This window comes from Rhinatrema bivittatum, chromosome 3, assembly GCF_901001135.1.
Source record: "Rhinatrema bivittatum chromosome 3, aRhiBiv1.1, whole genome shotgun sequence".
NCBI lineage: Eukaryota > Metazoa > Chordata > Amphibia > Gymnophiona > Rhinatrematidae > Rhinatrema > Rhinatrema bivittatum.
The window spans coordinates 34,706,620-34,728,932 of NC_042617.1; the positions used below are offsets into that span (position 1 = coordinate 34,706,620).

At 41.5% G+C, this 22,313-nt stretch overlaps 1 protein-coding gene across 2 annotated transcripts in view; it reads left to right on the forward strand.

Moving 5' to 3' along the window:
• WDR26 (WD repeat domain 26) overlaps window positions 1-22,313 on the forward strand; it is a 190,039-nt gene that overhangs the window by 78,273 nt on the left and 89,453 nt on the right. For both annotated transcript variants that reach the window (XM_029593092.1, XM_029593093.1), the window contains exon 6: window positions 155-311. In XM_029593092.1, coding sequence (XP_029448952.1) covers window positions 155-311 — 157 coding nt within the window. The remainder of the gene's footprint in view (window positions 1-154; window positions 312-22,313) is intronic.

Below are 22,313 nucleotides of genomic sequence, written 5' to 3' on the forward strand. Positions count from 1 at the left end.
GCCCTATCAAGTGCTAATTATTATTATTTTTTTTTTAATTTTATTTTTTTGGGAGGGCGTGTAACTTTTCTAAAAACCACAAACTGTTGGACAGAAGTTAGAAAGCATTTCCAAAAGTTCTCTGAAAACTAAAACATTGACTTTTTTCTTCAAGCGTATTTACCGCCATCTGTGATGCTTCCTCCGAGACGATTACAGACTCTGCTACGACAGGCAGTTGAGCTCCAAAGGGACCGGTGCCTCTACCACAACACCAAACTTGACAATAATCTAGATTCTGTGTCACTGCTTATAGACCATGTTTGTAGTAGGTAAGTAGAAATACATTTATTCTTAAAGATCTAAATATACATATTTTTTTCCCCAAGTTTGGCTGACCCATATGAGCAGTCTACCTCTTCACAGTTGACCTTGGTTCAGGAACAGCCTTAGATCTCTCTCATTTTCATAGCAAATTGGTGCTGGGAATATGAAAAGTAACAGTGTGTCTCTCAGAAGAACAGGACAACAGCTTATAGTGATTGTTCCCACCCCTTGCTAATGACCCTGAATTGTTGATCTGTCTACATGCATTTACTTGGGATCATGTACTATTGCATATTCCAGGAGAGCCTATAAATTGGAGGCCCTGGTTTTCTGTGGCAGGCTTTTTCTTCAAGATTCTGCAGGAGTAATGTGGCAGTTTTACATAAAATTCATACTTGACTATACAAAAAGCTCATTTTTTGACACCCATTCATGTTTTTAAATAATATTTAAACTATATACAAATACAAAATTTTACCAAGTACATAACTTCAACTATTTATCAAGTTGAAATATGTTACAAACTTTTAACTGTGAAATGTCACTTTTGTTTTGAATTGAAGTAGTGTAACCATCCTTTGTATTTTCTTGAAATTCCTGGTCTTTCTGACTATATGAGCTCATGTATGCTGAAAATGCCCTCATCAACAGTTTGTCATGCTGTTAATTACACAGAAAGATATTGCACATAGATTGGGCACATGCTAACACACAAAAAACCTTATCAGCAATAGTTACAATCTTCAAGGCTTCTATGAATTGAAATGAATGGTCTCTGACAGCTGTGGGACAACTGTAGTTGCAGACTTAAAAAAAAAAAAAATACATCCAAGTTTTTGTAGCTGGTTTATGGTTGACCCACATCTGTGAGAGAACAAACATTCTCTGTTTTCTGTCCACTCCATCATCCCACCCCCACTGTTCAGGGCAGGAGGCAGGGAGATGGAGGCAGTGGTAGTGTAGATATCATATCCTAATGTTTCTGCCTCACTGTCGGAGGAATTGACTTGTTCTCGGTTGACCCTCCTTGTTTCAGCCTCTTGCAGACCGCTTTGAATGGCAGGTTAGTGGTGAAATGGTGGCCACCATCATGTTGTGTTTTTAGCGGGGGACAGGGCTAAATAAAACAAACCTTCTTAGAGCGAACCCAAAGCTGAGATGTTTAATTTCCAGCCAAAATTAAAAATGTCAAGTTCTAGCAAGACATCTGAAGGAATTGGCTCAAGTGTGTGTGTAAAAAAACCATTTTTTTTAAAAAAGAGTACCATCTATCTACCAAACACTTTAGCCAGACCTTGCAGTATCTACATAGGTTTTTCATTCTGTAAATAGAATGTAAAATGTATATTTTATTTTGAATGGACAGTAATTAAAAATCCTTGTACTTGGGGTACATGGTATTTCCAGCAAAGTGGTGTGAGTCTGAAAACATATTTGTGAGTTTCTGTGGATACCTCTGATCTTATGATTCATTGTCTGAATAAATGGCTGAAAATGTTATGCACCCTAAGAGCAGTCTCCCAGGTTATTGTAAAGTTCTGGCTTATTGGCACCTGGAGCCAGAGGCAGGTGTCTTCTGATTTATATCAACATTACTTGCAGTGATTTGATATGAATTTTGTGTATTTGCGGTTCCCCTGACACTGCACAGCTCTTTCTTATATGCCTAACACATACTGGAAAGAGGTTTGCTCCATGCACCACTAAAAATTTACGGTACTCACACAGCATTTACATTTTTTTTAAGATATAACACTTTTTGTGTATCCTTGATGTACCTGGATAGTTCTGTTCATCCTTGGCATGTATAATATACATATTAAGTCATTTCTTTCAAATTTTTATACTGCATTATCGATTGTAAGCAGTGAACAGGAAAGATCCATAATATAACACGTCATAAAGTCTCAGGCTACGACACCATTTTGGTATCTTCCCTTTGAATTGGCTCTGACATCACTGCAGAAGGGAATGGTGGAGGAAACAAAAAAAACTAGTCAGCATAAGGAGGATTATTTGAAGTTTAGGATAACTTACAAATGGGAAATCATGATACCATGGAAGGCGTATTTCTCTTGAAAGTCTTCCTTAAATTGCCCCGGGATCTGTTTGTTAGCTTTTATTTATTTATTTATTTATTTATTTGCAAATTTTTGTATACCGACATTAGTTAGGATAACATCACATCGGTTTCCATGTAACATAAAGTAGCCAATTGGGCTTTACAAAGAACTGATAGGCGAACTGGGTAGCAGGGAAGGTGGGGGGGAGGAAACAGGGGTAAGGCTGTACAAATTAACAAGCAATTATAAAATGGATAGATATATGCAATGGAAACATTGATATAATTCCTGGATGCCTTGAAAGTAGAGGTGCTAGATGTGGAAGTGTTTTCGCAGTTTTGCATTTCTAAGATTTTGAGGGATGCTTTGGATCAGGGTGAATGGTTAAGGGACCCCCCCCCCCCCCCCCTAATTTTGATCTGTTAAAACAGAGTAAATGGACTGATTTTGAAAATTTGGCATCCATGGAGGTATTATCGATTTTTTGTTTTTTAAAACTTTCTTGTTTTTCCCTGTAGACGATTGCCCCTTGTGGGTTGTGCATGGCCTAAAGGATAGTTTTGCTGAGGTGTTGACTAAATTGGTAAATTTGTCATTATAAGAGGATTCTTTTCCTGAACATAACTGTAAAGCATTTGTCCATCCAATTTTGATGAACGTTGGTTCTTCCTGGTTGGACCCAACAAATTATCCACTTTCCATTGTCCCTTCATAAGGAAAAAATTTTGGAGAAGGTGGTATTGACACAAATAACAGATTATGTTGAGGAGAATACAATCTTAAGTGATTTCCAGACTGGTTTTTGTAAGAGCCACGGTACCAAGACCTTACTGGTCTCGATTACTGATGCCACACTGCATATATTTGACCAAGGTCACTTGATGAACTTTTTCATGTTGGACATATCTGCAGCATCTGATTCTGTGCCCCGTATTTGTTTACTACAGAGGCTTTATGATAAAGGAATTTGGGGGTAAGGTAGGACTTTGGTTCACTTCTTTTTTTGTTAGACACAGATTTCAACAGATACTGGTAGGATAACAAAGATTGAAATGGATTACCAGTTCCTCGATGGTCCCTCAGGGGTCTTCATTAGCCCCTCTTTTGATTAACATAAGAGTCCTCTTTGACAGAAGAAATGGGAATTTTTTTCAGGTCTGCAATTGCTTTTTCTAGTCTACACCTCTTGGGAGAGGAGGCTGGTAAAGTGATTTCAGATGCTGTGGATAGTGTAGATCAGTGGTTGAAGGGGAACGGATTGAGCTCAAATATAGCGAAGACTGAGATTTACCTCTGTTGAATACACGGGGTTTGGATCCTTTCTCAAACTTCAATTGGATGGCGTAGTGGTTAATCCAGTGGAGTCAGCACCGGATTTGGGTGGTTAAAATTGGGATAATTTATATAATTTAAATAATGTTGCTTATGATTTATTTTGGGGCAAGGGGATTTTAGAACTTTGGTCTGTTCATTTATTTAACAGCTCTGGACTATGGCAATGCCTTTTATAAAGGGCTTCCAAAACTCTGTTCACTGCAGCTGCTGTTTAAATACAGCGGTTAGACTGAGTAGCAGGGAGTTCTCTAGGACAGTGGTCCCCAATCCTGTCCTGGAGGCCCACCAGCCAGTCGGGTTTTTAGGATATCCACGATGAATATGCATGAGAGAAGATCTGCATGCACTGCCTCCATAACATGCAAATTTTCTCTCATGCATATTCATTGTGGATAGCCAGTCGGGTTTTCAGGATGGTGGGCCCCCAGTTCAGGGTTGGGGACCACTGCTCTAGGAGATCATATATCGCCCATTTTGCATGAACTCCACTGGCTGCCAGTTGAACGGCGGGTGAAATATAAAATCTTGGTCTTAGTTCATCGAGGGATTTATGGGTCTGGTCCAGGGTATTTAAAACAGCTTTTACCAAAATGTCAGCTTTCAAGAGCACTGTGAACTGCAGAGCAGCACTTCTAATCATGCCTGCGGTTTCATCAATGAGATTACAGTGGGTTCTTAGTATTGCATTTTCACAGATAGCTCCTGTACTTTGAAACAGTCAGAGAATTGCAGTAACAGGAAGACAAGTGTTTCAGGAAAATTTTAAAGGCACAATTATTCAGAAGCCTTTAAGTTTTGTTTTTTTTAATTATAGTTTTTTTGTTTTGTTTTTTTTACCAGTTATCCGTCTTGAACAGCTTGTCTGGTAATAAGATACATTTCTGTACATAAAAATAAATAAGGGCAGCCCTCAGAACTGGACACCATACTCCATATCTAATCTTACATTTATAGCGCATCCTCTTAGTTTTATAATTTGTTTAGATCAGTGTTGCAGGCACTATTTTATAGGCAGTTAGAGTACTACAATACTTTATATATGGGATTGGCTAAAAAATATTTAAAGGCTGTGCAGTTGATTCAACATTCTGCGGCCCTTATGTTGTCAGGAGCAGCCCAAACATTGGCTACATATTGGACTTAGAAGTAAATTTAAAATCTTAGCTATGGTTCATAAGCTTTTGTACACTGACTCACCTTTCTCTTTAATAAATACGTTGGAGCTTTTTTCGTGGCAGTGGTGTTCCTCAGGTACTCAAATTGTTGGCAGTTCCTTCAGCTCAGGCCTTTAAATTACAGATGGCACTTACTTGTACTTTTTCTCATTCTGGCCCAACAAGTTGGAATGCACTGCCTACTGAATGGCGGATGATGAAGGGTATAAAAACTTTCCCCAAGTCAGTAAAAACCTTGTTCGTAGAAACCTATGGTGAGAAATGGCCTGGAAAAAAAGGTTTTCTAGTTTTAATTGTATTTTTTTCTGTTTGTGTGTGTGTGTGTTGATATGTAACTGAAACTGTAATCCACTCTGAACATTGAGGAAGTAGCAGACAATAAAACCTTTTAATAAATTAATAAAATACAACATACAAAAATACCATTTCATAAATACTAATTGCAAAACACAAATTAAATAGAACAAATTAAAAATAAAATCTGCAAATACATGTGCAAATCATAAACAATAATATAAATATTTGAAAGTAGTAATAAAAAAAAAAAAATCCCAAGCACTGAATTAACACTCTACTCTCACTAGAGAGGCATCAGCTGAGGCAAAATATCAGAACGAATTACAAAAACTGAAAATCTAAACCTCGCTATCCAACACAACCAAATAATCCATAATCCCTCCCCCCCACCACGAACAGTTTAGCCAATAAAGCAAAGTAACCAGGGCTTACTTCCCCTCAGTCTGCTCGGAGTTATAAGGTTGGCCTGTGATAGTGGAAGGTAGCAGAATTAAGGGTCCCTGCATTGCCCAGTACAGCAGTTGCAGGGGAAAGTGCAAAACCACCTTTGGGAAGGGGAAAGCGGTGGTGGCATCCACGATTTGTATAGAACTATTCCCACTTGTTTGTTCTTTTTTTCTCCTGTTATTGCTCCCTCTAGTGCTCCAAGTCCCATGATACACCAAAATGCTTTTTTTGCTGAAGACAGTTTAGAAACAGGGTTCTTGATATTGGGCTAGAGGAGGATAGACTGAAGAAGAGCAATCCAGTGGAGAGGGTTTTTGTTTTGTTTTTAAATATATATTAAGACAAGGATAAAGAATGCTTGATGGTAGAAAACTGAGTAAAAACCAGAAATCAGATAAGTCTAGCGATACTGTGGTAAGTAAGGAAAAAGGGCAGTCTGGAAAGGCATGGTAGGTTTTATCTGCTATTACTTTTAATTTCTCTTGGTTTGTTTTTGTTTTTTGGTTTTGTTTTTTTTTTTGAGCCTCCAGTTCACTCGGAGCCTTCATTTTAAAACTACCTGGGAATTTCCCCCCCTATTTTCAAATCCCCCTCTACCTTATTTTAGTCCAGTTATTACAGCAGTTCTAGGCCAGGGACCATGCACTCAGATCTCCTCCTGAAACCCTGTTATGGACCTCTAAATCTGACTGCCAAGTGTCACCGCTGTGCCATATCTGATTCTCTCCCACCAGGGACTTGAAAACACTGCCTCCATAGCATCCACAGTCCCATCCACGCCAAAGCACAGAAGACCTGAGCCCGGAATTGAACCCACATTTCTACTGAATTGGCCCTAATTTTCGTTTACATGTATTAGCATGTAGGGCATGATTTTGTTTGCTCAGAATTCCAGGGCTCTGTTTGTAAAATGAACAAGAGATCATCTTCAAACATGAAAAGTTTAAAATCAAATGTTTGACATTGTGGCATTTTGTGTTTAAGATGTATAATTGTACCATAGGACACCAAAATCCAGTTAACTAGAATAAATTCTTAGAGGACAAGCAGGATGGCAGTTCTCACACGTGTGTTAGATGGTATCTATTACATGTTTCCCAACCTGACGGCTTTTATAGATCGCCTTCCTTTCTGCTTTTTGAGTCCCCACACGTGACATTGGATGGAGCCTGGCATGGAAAACTTATGTCAAAGTTTCTAGAGCCTCTGAGCATGTCCAGCATGCATTATACCATGCGTACATGCAGGGTTCCTTCAGCCCCCCCCCCCCCCCCCCCCCCCGAACGTAGTGTGTTGTGGAAATTAAATCTCTCTTAAACATCTTTGATTTTTTTCGCATGTTAAAAAATCTCATGATATCGACACAGGGGTCCTCCTGGTTCTCCCCTTAGTGTCTTTTGCCAGGTTTTTCAGCATTTATGGTAAGTTTTTGTGTGTTTTTTTTTTCTTTTGCTGTGGTGCTGTCGGTGCCAGCTGGCCATCGTAGGCTGCTGTCATTGGAGTTCTATTTTGCGTCCCTTTTGTTTCGGGTCCGCATGTCCACGTTCACGTTTAAGCCATACTCTCAGTGCTCAAGGTCTATGTCAGTGTCGGACCCCCATGATTGATGTATCCTCTGCATCAGAGGCGTTGGCATTGAGGAGCTACGGAGCTGCACTGGTGGATACCAAGCTATCGACATTTGCGGGATTGTTAATTCCGTCTGTTTTGGTGACTGCCAGGGATGCCAGAGACAGGCCATCGTCTGCCTCCCCCAGTTCATCTGGTTCATAGTCTTTGGCTTCGGCACCGGGGATGGATCGATCCGTGCAGACTTGCCTGGCTGAGGGCGCCTGATCACCCATCAGAAAGTGTAGGAGCAACTTGCTGGTGTGCCATGTATGGGATAGAATCTCTTCAGAGATACAGTGAAGGACACGGTGGCTCAGATGCAGAAGCACCATGCGAAACTTCAACAATTCTCCACTGGCACCCAGGATCCATCCATTCTCTGCTAAGTCTTCAAGGTTTGGCCAGAGGAAATCTGTCTTCCGCCCGAAGAGATGATATCCTCTGCCTCCTCAATCCAGTCAACAGCAGTGGGCCACTTGTGGCTAACCCAGGCAGTAGCGGGCCCCAAAGCCCCAACCGGGCTCCCAGTCAACTCCTGAAATTGGGTTTTGAATGGATCGTAGGGAGCATAGTGATGGACCCAGACACCCCCCCCCTCACTGGATAGGGAGGGGAGGGCTGTGGTTTGGTGGTCCAGTGTAATCTCAGTCCATGGAGGGTACAAATTAAATCTTAGAGTACCCTGCCAAATTGCTCATCCCGAGCCCCTACTGGGGACTGGTAGCACATCGGGAAGTGCTCCTCACATTGCTCGCCTCCCTCTTAATGGGTAGAGCAGTTGAGCCTGTTACATCAGAGCAATGAGGGTGGAGATTCTACTCCTGGGACTTCCTGATTCCAAAGAAAAACAGGATGACGCCATCACATCCTAGACCTAAGGGGCACTAAGCAAGTTTCTGAAACAGGAAAAGTTCAGGATGTTTTCCCCAGGTACCATGATCCGATTTCTCCCCACCCCCCACCCCTCCCCCTTGTTGCAAAAAGGGGATTGACTATGCTCTCACGATCTGAAGGATGCATACACCCACATCAAGATCTTCCAGGGTCACAAGAAGTATCTCAGATTTGTAGTAAGGAGTCAGCACTATGTTCTTCTGTTTGGGCTAGTTTCAGCTCCACGTGACTATGAAGTGCTTGACTGTAGTGGCAATGCACCTTCACAGACTAGGGGTCCATGTTTTTTCTCTTACCTGAATGATTGGCTGGTCAGGAACACCTCTCATGCAGGGGTTGACGAGTCCATGTGTTTGACCATCCAAGTGTTGGAGTCTCTAGGGTTAGTCATCAACTACCCCAAGTCCCATCTCAGCCCATCACTGCAATTGGACTTCACAGCAGCTCTGCTAGACATGGCTCAGGCCAAGGCCTTTCTGCCATGGCTTGAGCTGTGACACTTGTTGAAGCTGTTTGGCCACATAGTCACAACAGTACATGTCACTCCCTGGGCAAAGTTACATATGCAGAGAGCCCATTGGAAACTATGGTCGCAGTGGCATAAGGCTACTCAGGCTTTGGGACCGCATCTGGGTCACCCCATCTCTCCGGGACTCTTGTCTATTCCAATCTGGTACAGGGGTCCCATTCCAAAGTCCTGGGGATCAAATTGTCCTTGCTGCAGATGCATCCACCCTAGGTTGGGGAGCTCATGTAGATGGGCTCCACACCCAAGGTCTTTGCTCTGCCCAGGATCAGATGTGCCAGATCAACTTCCTGGAGCTCCCAGAAATCCAGTACGCTCTCTGCGCTTTCAGAGATTGGCCATCCAACAAAATTGTGTTGATACAAACCGACAACCAGGTGATGATGTGGTATGTCAACAAGTGGGTGATACAGGCTCATACATCCTATGTCTGGAAGTGGTTCAAATCTGGTCCTGGATCCTTTCCTAAGGATCTAACTCCGTTAGTCTTCAGACCAGATTGGTGCATGTTTCACCATGGTGTAGAAGGCAAGTTCATCTCTGTACAGCCTGTAGTTGTACGATTCATGTGGAGTCTGCCTCAGTTGAAGACTCACTTAAGGCCTCCCACTGAGACCTGGGACCTCAGTTTGGTTTTAGCTCAGCTAATGAAAGCCCCCTTTAAGCGTCTGGACTCTTATTACCTGAAGTACCTGACCTGGAAGGTCATATTTTTGCTGATGGTCACCTCAGCTCACAGGGTCAGTGAGCATCAGGACTTAATGACTTATCCACCTTATACTGTTTTTTCATGACAGGTTGGGCTTACGTACACACCCTAAGTTCCTGCCTAAGGTGGTGTTGGACTTCCATTTTAATCAGTCCATCGTCCTGCCAGCATTTTTTCCCAGGCCCAGTTTGCACCAAGGTGAATGAGCCCTGCATAGTTTGGAATACCAAAGAGCCTTAGCCTTCTATTTGGAGCAGACAGAAGCCCTTATAGTCCACCCAATGTTTTTCTTTTTTCTTTCAATCAGAACAGGTTGGAGATCGCCGTTGCCAAGCAAACACTTTCCAGTTGGCTAGCAGATATCTCCTCTTATGCCCAAGCGGGATTGCATCTTGGGGGCTATATCAAGTCTCACTCTGTCAGAACCAAGGCAGCGTCTGTGGCCCACTTGCAAGCAGTTTCCATGGAGGAGATCTGCAGAGCTGCGACGTGGAGTTCCATCCACTCATTCACATCACGTTACTGTTTGGATAGGGATGGTCAATGTGACAGTTGGTTTGGTCAGTCTGACCTTCGGAATTTGTTTGAAATATAGAATCCAACTCTGTTCAGGCTGGCTCCCTTACCCCATGTTACCAACAAAACTGGTTATTGTTGTGCCTGTTTTAACTTGTTAGGTGTTTTGTTGATTCCCTTTTATGTTGGAGGGCAAACTGTAGCTAGAGATTTCATCCATGTGTGAGATCTGCCATCCTGCTTGTCCTCACGGAAAGCAGAGTTGCTTACCTGTAACAGGGATTTCTCAGGACAGCAGTATGTCAGTCTTCCCGAAACTACCTGGCCACCCTGCAGAGTTGGATTTCCACTTCTGTGGGTTTTTATTTTCATTTTTTGTTCAATTCATTATAAGACTGAGAGGATCCTGCATCGATGCATGGAATAATTCATGCTGCTCTTGCTCAGAGAGGCTCTATCAAAGTTTTAGAAACTTTGATCTAAGTTTTCCGTTCCGGGCTTCATCTGGCACCCATGTGTGAGGACTGACATCCTGCTGTCCTCGAACACCTGTTACAGGTAAGCAACTCTGCTTTCTGCCCTGTAAGGAAGATCATCTTCAAACTTGCAGTACTGGTAATCCCAGTACTGATTTTCTAATGTATTTTGTGGTTATCTTGCATAGCTCTTGAGAGACTTTAAGGTGTTTTTTTTTTTTTGTAAAGTGTTTTTATAAATTCCTCTCAATTTGAGAATTTAAAGGTGGAGGAAAATCATAATATTGTAAGCATAGTCGACGATGTACATATGAGTTGTCTCATTCTGTGTTTGCCTATGGGTTAAGCATGCCACAAATATAGGGCAGAAGATTTAAGTAATTATATATTAAAAAATGTTTAATAGCCAAAAATCTGGGGGAGGAGCAAATTGCAACACCTATTACCAAAGTTTTTAGCATTTCTCTTAGGGCAGTTATGCCTAAGGACTAATAGAAGGCCCGAACTCCTGTTGAATCCAGCTTACCTCAGCCAATGCACTGCTTTGAATTTGGGTTCTTAGATGCTGCAATGTTGATTAGTATTGTGCTGCTGGTAGCCTCACTTCCTGCTCCCCTATCTGCAAAGTCCTGCATCCTCTTTGTGATGTGACCTCTTTGTCAAGTGAGACAAAAGTTGAGAAGGGCCCCTTGAAGTTGCCAGCTTGACATGCTGTGCTGAGGGTGAAGGATGTCAACACTGCCTACCAGAAACAAGCTGCCAATTGATTTTCTTAAACTTCTATTACCTGGTGGTGTGGGGGGAGTCTTCAGCCACTGTGGCTAAGGGATGCCATTTTGTGTCTAAAACGCTCTCATTTCCCAGACTTTAACTTGTTACTAAAGTTGGTGAGTTAGTCTGTAACCCATACGGGAATTTAAAATTCTAGTTGGTTGGTTTACAAGCATTTTTATGTTAAAGATAATTAGAATCTGGCTAGAAGAGTGGAAATGAGAGACAATTTGAGGATTAAAAATGTGTGCTGTTAATATTTATTTTTATTTATTTTTTTATATACCGACATTCAATCTGAGATCACATCGGTTTACATTCAGGTACTGTAGGAATTTCTAAATCATGTCTCGTTTATAGGACAAGAACTATTTGAAAATTACCTGGTTGAATGGTATTATTCTTCAAGTAAATTTGCTGCCAGTTGTCAGTTTGTCTTCCAAGTTCAAACTTTAGTGCAAGGTGATGTACTTTTAATCGTGACAAAGGCATTGAAGGCCACCTCTCATTTAGTTATGAGTAAAGCTACCCAGATTTCCGTACTCTTGGAGCCTGGTATAGATTGGATTACAAAAAAGCTTGTGTGTTTCAGGGTTAGGCTTTATCATGATGCCATCTCAGAAAATATTCATTCATTTGCATCACGAAAGGGGTTGTGAGTTTTTCTGTAATACCTTGAATAAAACTAAAATGCTGTTTTGTATCCCAAAATATATATGCTAGGCCCTTAAAATTTAATTTTACATTTAATAGGGTATCTACAGCAGGGACCTAAGGAACATACAAAGTGTAGCCGGTTGGATTAGCAGGGATGTGTGAAGCTTTTGAAGATAAGGTGTTAGTTTGCCTTTTCATGTGGTTTTCTTGAGCTTATGTCCTTGTCTTTTCTCCTGGGTTTTTTTCTTTCCTTGTTCCTCCCTCCTGTTTGTGGACTTGTACTTAATGTCAAAGTAGGATTTCATAAAATGTTGGTAATTATGTAATTTTGAAGTTTGTGGGTTGTTTGCAGTGTTACTGCTTGGCCTTCTTACAGTATTCATCTTTTTGTATGAATATTAAACAAAACAAAACCCTTTTTGGGTCAGATGTTTAAACTGGCTGTCTGCCATTGTACTTGCTATCTTTAAAAACTTTTATCACCCACACTTTCATGGTATCTGAGTATATTAGGCTATTGTGTTTACTAACCAGGATTGTGTTCAGATTAGATAGTCTGAAAAATTGCCATGTAGCAAACCTTGCTTATCTGTGCATTCACCTGTAGGCAAGGCTTGCTTTGTGTACAAATTCTGAAAATGTGCAGAATCTTATTTAATTGCCTGTGTGCCTGCTGGTTTTACATTTCTGGAGTCATTTTATTGTGTCTACGTGCTCCTGTACTATTTTCATAACACCTTTTCCATTGCTAATTCATGCTTATTTAACCCTGCCCATATGACGTTTTCACCTATATAAAATGACCTCTTTATTTTTTTCCTTTGTTTCTAGAGTCCACACCCAAATTTGCTTGTTCATAAAATATCCCTGAAAGAACATGACTAATTTTATTTTTTGATTATTTGTGGTCCATTTTATAGGACTGTCATAGGCAATTTGTGAAAACATTTACTTGGGATTGAGTGTTTGTCACACGCTGATCTATAGACTTAGGTCTCATCCAAGAATTGAAAGCTTTAACTGTATAGTAAGTTGCATTCCATTTCTGCCTACTGTAATTAAGATGGGTTTTGGTTTTAAAAGCTTTGTTACTCATGAGCACTGCCATTCAGTTTGTGTGCCTATAAGAAGAGGAATTAGGTTTCCTTTAGGTGACCTGACCAAACTGCTATTAAGAGTATTCATCACACATGACAAATGTTTTTTTAAATCTTTTCCAGGCCTATAATGACCACAGATCAGTCTTTTGGAAGCAGGTTAACCTGTGTGAAATGTGTTATAGTTGGTTGGACTATGGAATATTGGTCATTGGTCATTTTTCATCCTAATTATCTTTGTATGGTAATCGCCATCACAATTCCAGCTTCCACCCTTCGCGTACATACATGGTCCATTATATGCAGCCAAGCCACACAGTATCACAATTTATGTATTTACTTAACCCTAGATTCATCAAAATGCTATAATATCGCATGCATAACGCCTGCTGTAAGAGAAAGGGGCGTGTTTAGGGTAATTTTAACATAGCGCTTTGCATAGGTACTATCACGTGCTGCGGTAACGTTTTCACACCCCGAGAGAGAGCCTATTTATAAGGCCCGCATAGTAGTCAACTATTTATATCACTATAGGAGGGCCAGCTAATAGCTCGAGGTGAGGTGTTGGTAGTGGTTTAGGGGCCAGTTTTACACGCAGAGTGAGACGTACAAACAGCACAGTACACCTTGGTGAAGATATGACGTCATTTGGAGTGAGGAAAGTCTCACAAAGATGAGATTTCTACTATGGTCTCTCACCCTAGCTTGATTACCAAGAGTCATTAGTTGGATTAGCAGGGCAATGCATGAAGCTTTTGAAGATACAGTGTTAGCTTAACTTTTCATATGGTTTACTTGAACTCATGTCCTTGCCATTTCTCATGGGGTTTATTTTCTTTTCTTGTTCCTCACTCCTGTTTGTGGACTTCTCCTTAATGTTGCAGAAGAATTTCATAAAATTTTGGCCTTTTTCTAATTTTGAAATCCGGAGGGTGAGAGACCATAGTAGTCTCACAAAGATGAGATTTCTTTCCTCACTCCAAATGACTTCATATCTTCACCAAGGTGTACTGTGCTGTTCATACGTCTCACTCTGCATGGAAAACTGGCCCCTAAACCACCACCAACACCTCACCTTGAGCTATTAGCTGGTCCTCCTATAGAGATATAAATAGTTGACTACTATGAGGGCCTCCAGAGAGGCTGTTGTTCACTCACTCTGTCGCTCGCTTCTCCACGCCCATGCCCAGAAATGGCCAAAATGCAATTTGCAAAATTTATCGCGACTTGCATTAGGGCCATTCCGGGCATATCGCACAGTTTAATGCCAGGGAAAAAAGGTGTGGTGTAGTTTGTTTTATTTTATTTTTATTTAACATTTTTTATATACCGACAGCCGTTTGCACATCGTATCTGTGTACATTTAACTCAGAACTAACAGGCGGTGCCTTTACATGGAACAGAAACTAAAAATTAAACGTTAAACCGATATTACAACAGATAAAGTAATCAAATTAATAATTGAGAAATAATGTACAATATATTTACAAGAGAGAGGACAGTGATATGGACAAATGGTTTTCATACATCAATGTGGATGTAGTTCCGGTGTTAAAACTGCAATAGCACGCATTATGCTATCGCAAGGTGCGATATTGCCCCTTGTTTTAATTAATCTCGCCCCTTCCAAAAATTTGCATTTGTGCCGTGCTTAGTACTTATATTGCATGCGTTAACGCCATAATGCATTTTGATGAATGACCCTATTAATTTCCAATCTTTTATTCCGTAAATCTAGTAAAACCAGTCTGGATTCCAGATTAAAACATTCATAAATATCAAAACAGACTATGCTCTGACCCAAAAGATAAGCACTTCAAAGTCCTAACTGACCCCTAGTTTCATCAAAATGCTATAATTTTGCATGAATAACGCCTGCGGTAAGAGAAAGGGCCGTGTTTATGATAATTTTAGACTTACCGCACCATGTGTTAACACTTCGCATATTGCAGAGTGTTAGTTTTCACACCCCGTGATACTTGTATTTCGTAAGCTGCGAAGTGCCCAGATAGGCATTTTCTTAGGTTGGGCGAGAGAGAGAACCTCTTTATAAGGCCTCCGTAGTATTCAACTATTTAAATCACTATAGGAGGGCCAGCTAATAACGTGAGGTGAGGTGTTGGTGGTGGTTTAGGGTTTTGGGGCCAGTTTGACATTCAGAGAGAGACGTACGAACAGCACACTGCACCTCCATGAAGACCTGATGACATTTGGAGCGAGGAAAGTCTCCCAAAATCAAGCTAGGGCAAGAGAACATTGTAGAAATCTAATCTTTGGGAGATTTTCCTCACTCCAAATGATGTCAAAATCTTCACTGAGGTGTACTGTGCTGTTGGTAGGTCTCACTCTGCACGTTTGTGGTCCATTCAGCTTAAAGAGTAAAATTACAGGTTCTAGTTTCATGTTTGCCATGCCTGTGGTGTTTTGCTAACGAACCCTAATTTGCTTCTGGAAGTGGTGTCCATATTCTACAGTAGCAAAGCTATTGTGCTGCCGGCATCCTTTCCAAGTCCACATGCAAACAAAGGTGAATGAGCTCTTCGCTCCTTGGACTACAAGAGAGCCCTAGTGTGCTGTTTGAAGAGGACTCAACCTTACCTCACAATGGCCTAATGTACTCGGATACCATTAAAGTCTGGGTGATAACATTTTTTAAAGATAACGGGTATAATGTTAGCCAGCCAGTTTAAATATCTGACCCACAAAGGGTTTGTTTTTTTAATTCATAGGAAAACATGAATACTGCAAAAAGGTCAAGCAGTGAACACGCATACACTCTTACGCACACGCATGCACATACACACACTTAGAAAAAGGCCAAAATGTTATGAAATTCTTCTGCAACATTAAGGAGAAGTCCACAAACAGAAGTGAGGAACAAGAAAAGAAAATAAACCCAATGAGAAATGACAAGGACATGAGTTCAAGTAAACCATATGAAAAGTTAAGCTAACACCGTATCTTCAAAAGCTTCATGCATTGCTCTGCTAATCCAACTAATGACTCTTAGTGTGTTTCATTAGGGCCCTGCTGTAGATAGCGTGAATAAAACTGGAGAGCTGTTTTGGATCCCAAAATAAAATGTATAGGATATTTTACAGAAAACTTATTATCCCTTTCCTGATTCAAATTGATGAATGTCTTATTCCTGAGTTGTGTGCATGTTTGACATCTGCATACAACCTAACCTTGAAATACAAAGCTTTTTTTTTTTGAAGAGGACTCTCAGCTGATCATGTCCTTTCATACTAACGGGTTGGGATTGGCGATTGCCAAAAGGACTCTTAATTGGCTAGCAGACCGTACAGAGTACTGCTACACACTTGCTGGCTTACAGATTAGATTGTTGGGCTCATCAAGAGAAGAGTACAGCAACTTTGGTGGTTTATCTCTAGGCCGCTTCCATTGAAGACACATGCAAAGCTGCTCTTTGATTATCTGTTTAGATCCTTTAAGTTCCATATCTGTCTGGACAATATGCATCTTGGAGACAGAGACTTTGGGAAAGCAGTTCTGTGCGGTCTGTTTACCCAGTACTCCACTCTACACCTGGTGGACTGTGGGTTGTCTGTTCAGTAGTTCCACGATGCATCCCTCAGCTTGGGACTCCCTGTACATTATGGCTGATTCATTCCTGCTTGTCGACAGAGAAAGTTTGCTTGCCTGTAAACAGGGGCTCTCAGTAGACAGCAGGATGAATCAGCCATGCTTATTACTCTTCCACCTCCCTAGAGAGGAGACTACATTGTTAAAGCTTAAGCTCTGGATGAGACTGAGGCACTCGTGAGGCAGTGACTCCTCATGCATGTTCAGACACTTTTTTTCCAAGATCTGGGTCTGTGTTGGCGCCATTGGATGACATCTACCACATGTTATGGCTGATTCATCCCACTGTATACAGTGAACCATGTTTACAGGTAAGCGAACTTGCTCTAGTCCTCGAAAGCTCATGCCTCAAATTCTTTTAGTCTATAATGTGCCATTACCCTGTCATTTTTGCTGCAATAGGCTAATATGGCTACCCCTTGAAGCTTTCAGATCTAAAAAGCTAATTTTCTGTGGTGTAGTCTATTTTGAATTTGAAAGATGGAATGCATAAAAAGAATTGTAAAATTGAGATTCTCTCCTTTTAATCCAAATCATAAAAATGTTGTCAGTATACTGGTAATATTTGAAAGGTCTACTGGTAATATTTGAAAGGTCCAGTTCTGCTTGAGGTCAACATTCTGTGGCCTCAACCTGATGCCCAAAGCAGCACCCATCATTTGTAGATGTTGTTTATCATAGTTGGGGGTCAGGATGATTTTTAATTTTGTAATAATTTCTGGTATATGTTAGTGGTCCAAGATAAATATCTTCAGAAACTTGTAACATGTACTTCTGCTGTCTGTACATAAAAAGCTGCTGTCTAGCAGGGGTGGCCAACTGGTATCTCAAATCAGCTTGAGGGTCTTTTATGTGTAAATTGTGGCTCTCCGGCAGCTGCTCATCAGCTGAGGCCCTGATGTAATAAAGTATGCTAGGCTGTGTACACATGGCGTATGTTTTTGTACATAGAACTGTAGGCCTGATATAGCAAGTAGTTTTGCATACCAAAAATGTGTGCAGAAACCGGAGTAAAAATGTGCACTCAGTTTAGTGCTCTTTCAAGCAGATTGCACATTAATCAAGGTAATGGCTATCACTCCCCAGTGTGGAGTGTAGCCTTAACTTGTGTTTTCTTAATGTTGAAAATGTAACTCCTGGTTAGAGGTGGAGTACAGTTTCTGGAGCTAATGTTAGTCTATGAAGCTGAACCTGGTGTTTGTGGTTTCACAGTCTTTCACTTGGGATTTATGTGCAAAAAACATGATCTGTGCAGGTTTTGTTCACACAACAAATGAGCACAAATTCTATGCTCTTAACTAATTTTTATGTGCACAACGTCTAGGAGCACAAACCATGGTAATGCTCCTAGATCATGTTTTGTGTGCATTAACCATGATTTTGTGTTTACAAAACATGGTTTGTGCCCCTAGATCTTGGTTTGTGTGCTATTCAATTTTTTGCATACATTTTTAGGTTTATGTGCTTTTAACTCCTTGTACATTTGTATTGTATTAGCTTACTGCATCGAGCACTATCTATTTTTAGCGAGTGTTACAAAAATGTGGGCTGAAATACAGTGCACTTGGTTTTTTTTTTTAACTCGTGTCTTATATCTTGCCCTGAGAGAGTGACTGAAATCCTTCTAGAGCCAGGGCCAGACACAGGCATACTGTCTTCCTCTGGAGCTTACAGCTTCTGAACATGAGAATCCTTCCCCCTTCTCAGCAGCTAACTTGCTGGTGGAATATGTAGGGCTTATTACTTCTGCCCACATGCATGCTTGCTGAGGAGAGAGAGGATCATCATATGTAGGAGCTATTAGCTCCAGAGATGTCTGCCTGCCTGCCACCGTAGGAGCCAGATCCTGGAGGCCCCAGAGCCAGATCCCGGAGTGTCTGTCTACTACCAGCGCTCATTTGCTGTAGCAGAGATCCACCTAGAAGAAAGGACTGGTTGAGCCTCTGCCTGTCCCAGGAGTCTTATTGGTAGGAGGAAAAAGGTTTCTACAGAGCTGGGTGGTAGAGATACTAGGCCATATAGTCACACTCTGTTGCTCTGCTCATAGCACCTCTTTTCCCCCCACCCCCAGGAAAAATGCAGGGGGGAATATTGATGAGATTTGACCTTTCTTTGGGGGACTCCCCCATTCTACAAGGTGAGGCTGTCTGCTCTTGCAAATTGTGGTTTTATGATGCTTGATATGTGAAAAGTCGTCTACTTCTGCTATATAGTGATTCAGCATGCACTGTGGCCAGGAGAGTGTCAGAGGAGAAGGGGGGTGATAGGGTCTCCAGATGGGTTTGTTTTGCCCACATCGTGACATGAATGAACCTCACTCACAAGCCAGGATAAAGCTGGGTACGATCTGTCTCTGAAATGTGCTGCTAGTGCTCCTCTCCATCCTTGCGTTGTCAGAAAAAGCGTCTCTAGTTTATACTGGGTGCCTGAAAATTCCTTTTGAATCGGGCCTCTGCTGCCCAATATAATAAGGGGCCATTTCCGAATCTTTCTGCCACATTTGCCTCATCTCTGATTTCTTCTTTTGACACTAGAGGAAAAGCTTTCCATGCATTATATAAAATAGTCATTTGGTACTGACACTTCTACTAGCAATGCTTTTCTAATATTTTTCTCCTTTACCACAATGTCCAGTTTTCTTGCATCAAGCTGCTTATCAGTTTGAACAAGAATGTCCCAGGTGATCACAGCTTCTTTCTCTACAGTTCTTTCAGGGTTGTGATCCCAGTGATGTTACTGGGTTTACACTGTTCTCAGCGGATGGGTGTTGCCACCTTATCTCTCTCTCTCTCTGAATGTAGGTCTTATGAGATCAGCATGCCAAGCCCGGCAACGAGAGGTTTAACAGTTTCCTGTTCCGTTTTACAGAATCTGCATTTGTTTTTACTCTTATTTTATTCTTTGACAGTAGCTCTCATAGTGGTACGTGGGCCCTCAGCCAGGGACACAGCTGTTTTATAACACACGCTCATGTATGTGCGCATGCTATAAAATAGCCTGACTGCACGCACATGTGCCCTCAGTTGTAAGTAGGCGCGTGCCTGTGCATGCAAATGCCTCTTCTACCGCATATGTGAAGTTAGTATAGCTGGGTTCAAAAAAGGATTGGATAAGTTCTTGGAGGAGAAGTCCATTACCTGCTATTAATTAAGTTTACTTAGGGAATAGCCACTGCTATTAATTGCATCAGTAGCATGGGATCTTCTTAGTGTTTGGGTAATTGCCAGGTTCTTGTGGCCTGGATTGGCCACTGTTGGAAGCAGGATGCTGGGCTTGATGGACCCTTGGTCTGACCCAGCATGGCAATTTCTTATGTTCTTATTAAGACATGCGCGCTGACGCCAATGCCCATTAAACCGTTTTGCATGGTTGCAGGGTAGGACTTCCAAACCCCCACTAGTTTAATAGCCTTCCTTTCTTCCCTGTTAGCCCTGACCTTTAAAACCACACTGATCGGACTAAAATTTTTTTTTTTTATGTTACATGTCATCCATAGCAGAAGTAAACTTACATGGCTGGGGACCCTAGCGCCTGCCAGTGTGCGTAAATATTTACGCACAAATTTTAGGTTAAAATACTGGCATGCCCACACCACACCTTTTTTTATATATTTTTTTTATTTTTTTACAAATTTTTCAGTTGTATGTGCAGTGGCATGTATGTTTCTATCCGGGCAGCTTTTAAAATCTGCTCGGCGTGCACCAGTCCATCATATTCACGCAGCCCCTAACTGATGCACTCATCAGGCTTTTAAAATTCACCATCTTGTTCATAGTCCCCTGTCCTTTCCTGCAATTTCAGTTTCATCATTAGGTTTAAGTTTACCTCTCTCTAACTATACCTGTGTCTGGTCTTGACCTACTTTTGTTGCAGGAGTGACACTTTGTATTTCCCCATTGTATCTGTGCTTTTGCTAGTTTTGCTCATCCAACTTTTTTTTTCTTGTTTTACTAATTAGCAATTCTTTTCCTCAAGCGTGCTGGAAAATCCCTCATTCCTTTTACTCCTTGAAATGATTGTCCACATTTAAGCATGGAGACAGATTTTGGCTGTTCACTTTCATACTTCAGTTTTATTTTGAGTATTTGGATCTATTGCTGCTGTTGAATATCCGTTTCATTAAGGCCCTTCAGCTCTTGGAATGTGCAGTCTCAGTATGCACCGATTATTACAGATTACTTGGTGGGCATGGAGTTTTCTTGTCCTTTCATCTAAGGGTTGGAGCTCTTTATCTGGCTATTCTGCAGTGCCAGAACTTCAGGAGTGTGGGGATTGCATGTTGATTGATAGCTATCTCTTATTTCGTGCTATTAAAGCGTTATGCAGTATCAATCAAATCAAATTTCCATCTCCTGTAGCATTCTTTGCTGAACTCTTCCCTCAGTAACTTTATATTTTTATTTTATTTTTTTTTATATTCTGCCTTTCAGCCACTTCAAAGTGGATTGCATTCAAATACTGTAGGTATTTCCTTGTCCGCAGGGGGCTCATAGCAGGGCTTAATTTGTAGACAAAAGGGAAGAGGAACTGTGGAGGAGAGAGACATGGGTGGGGACATGGCTAGGCGTGATCTATGCAAAGAGGCAGTGCCAAGGCTGGTTAGAAACCTCTTTCTCACACACACATTCCTGACACATTCTACATTCTTCACGCTTTAACATACTCTGAACACTCAGGCCGATTCAGTAAAGTCCGCGGGAGAGCGGGCAAACGCCTGCTCTCCCGGCGCGCACACAGGCCACTTGCCTGTGCGCGCGATACAGGCTAGGGTCACTAGCGCGTCCCTAGCGCCTCCTTTTTGACAGGAGCGGCGGCTGTCAGTGGGTTTGACAGCCGACGCTCAATTTTGCCAGCATCTGTTCTCGAGCCCGCTGACAGCCATGAGCTCGGAAACCGGACGCCGGCAAAATTGAGCGTCCGGTTTCCTAGCCCGTGGCTGTCAGCGGGCTCGAGAACCGATGCCGGCAAAATTGAGCGTCGGCTGTCAAACCCACTGACAGCCGCCGCTCTGGGCTAAAAGGAGGCGCTATGGACACGCTAGTGTCCTTAGCGCCTCCTTTTGCCTGTTTCTACCGTACCACCTAATTTAAATACTGAATCGTGCACACAGGTGAGGGGCCAGTGCGTGCGCCGGGAGAGCGGGCGTTCGTCCGCTCTCCCGCGGACTTTACTGAATCGGCCTGAAAGAGAGCTATCAACCCACAAACAGGCTGCAAATGTTAGAGGGCTACCAGCAGTGCTGAATGCTGAGGCACTCCAGCTAATAAATGTTTCCATTTAGATTGACCAGTGTCTAATCTAACCTGAGATTGACAAGAATGACTCAAACTAACAAACTATATTGGGGCTCATGCATAAACTTCTCAGGTATGCTAATAACCCACATAGCTAAGGTAACATCCAAGAAAACTATCTACTATTCGATACCCTTTTCCATACCTATACATAACTCATCAAACTGATATTTTCTGATACCATACTGATGCAGATCGAAGGCCTTATGTTTATCTAAAAAAAAAAAAAATCTTGAAGCTGTATTAATACAATTTGCTCATTCATTCTACCTAAAAAGGCAAATTAGCCCTAATTCTGAAACTAAGGGCGAGCATTTTTTTTTTTTTTTTGTCCTAGGCAATGTGCAGCCAGTATGAATTTTTATTTTTGGTTCTGTTAATACTTCTGGTAGTGGTTGCCTTGCTGAGATTTAATCTAGATGTCATACAGCGAGGTCATTATAGGCAGGTATTCAGCAAGATGGTGAGAGAGAGTTTTCATTCAATTATTCTCTTCCCCCTCAAACGGTTTAACCTTTTTCAGAAAGTTTGTC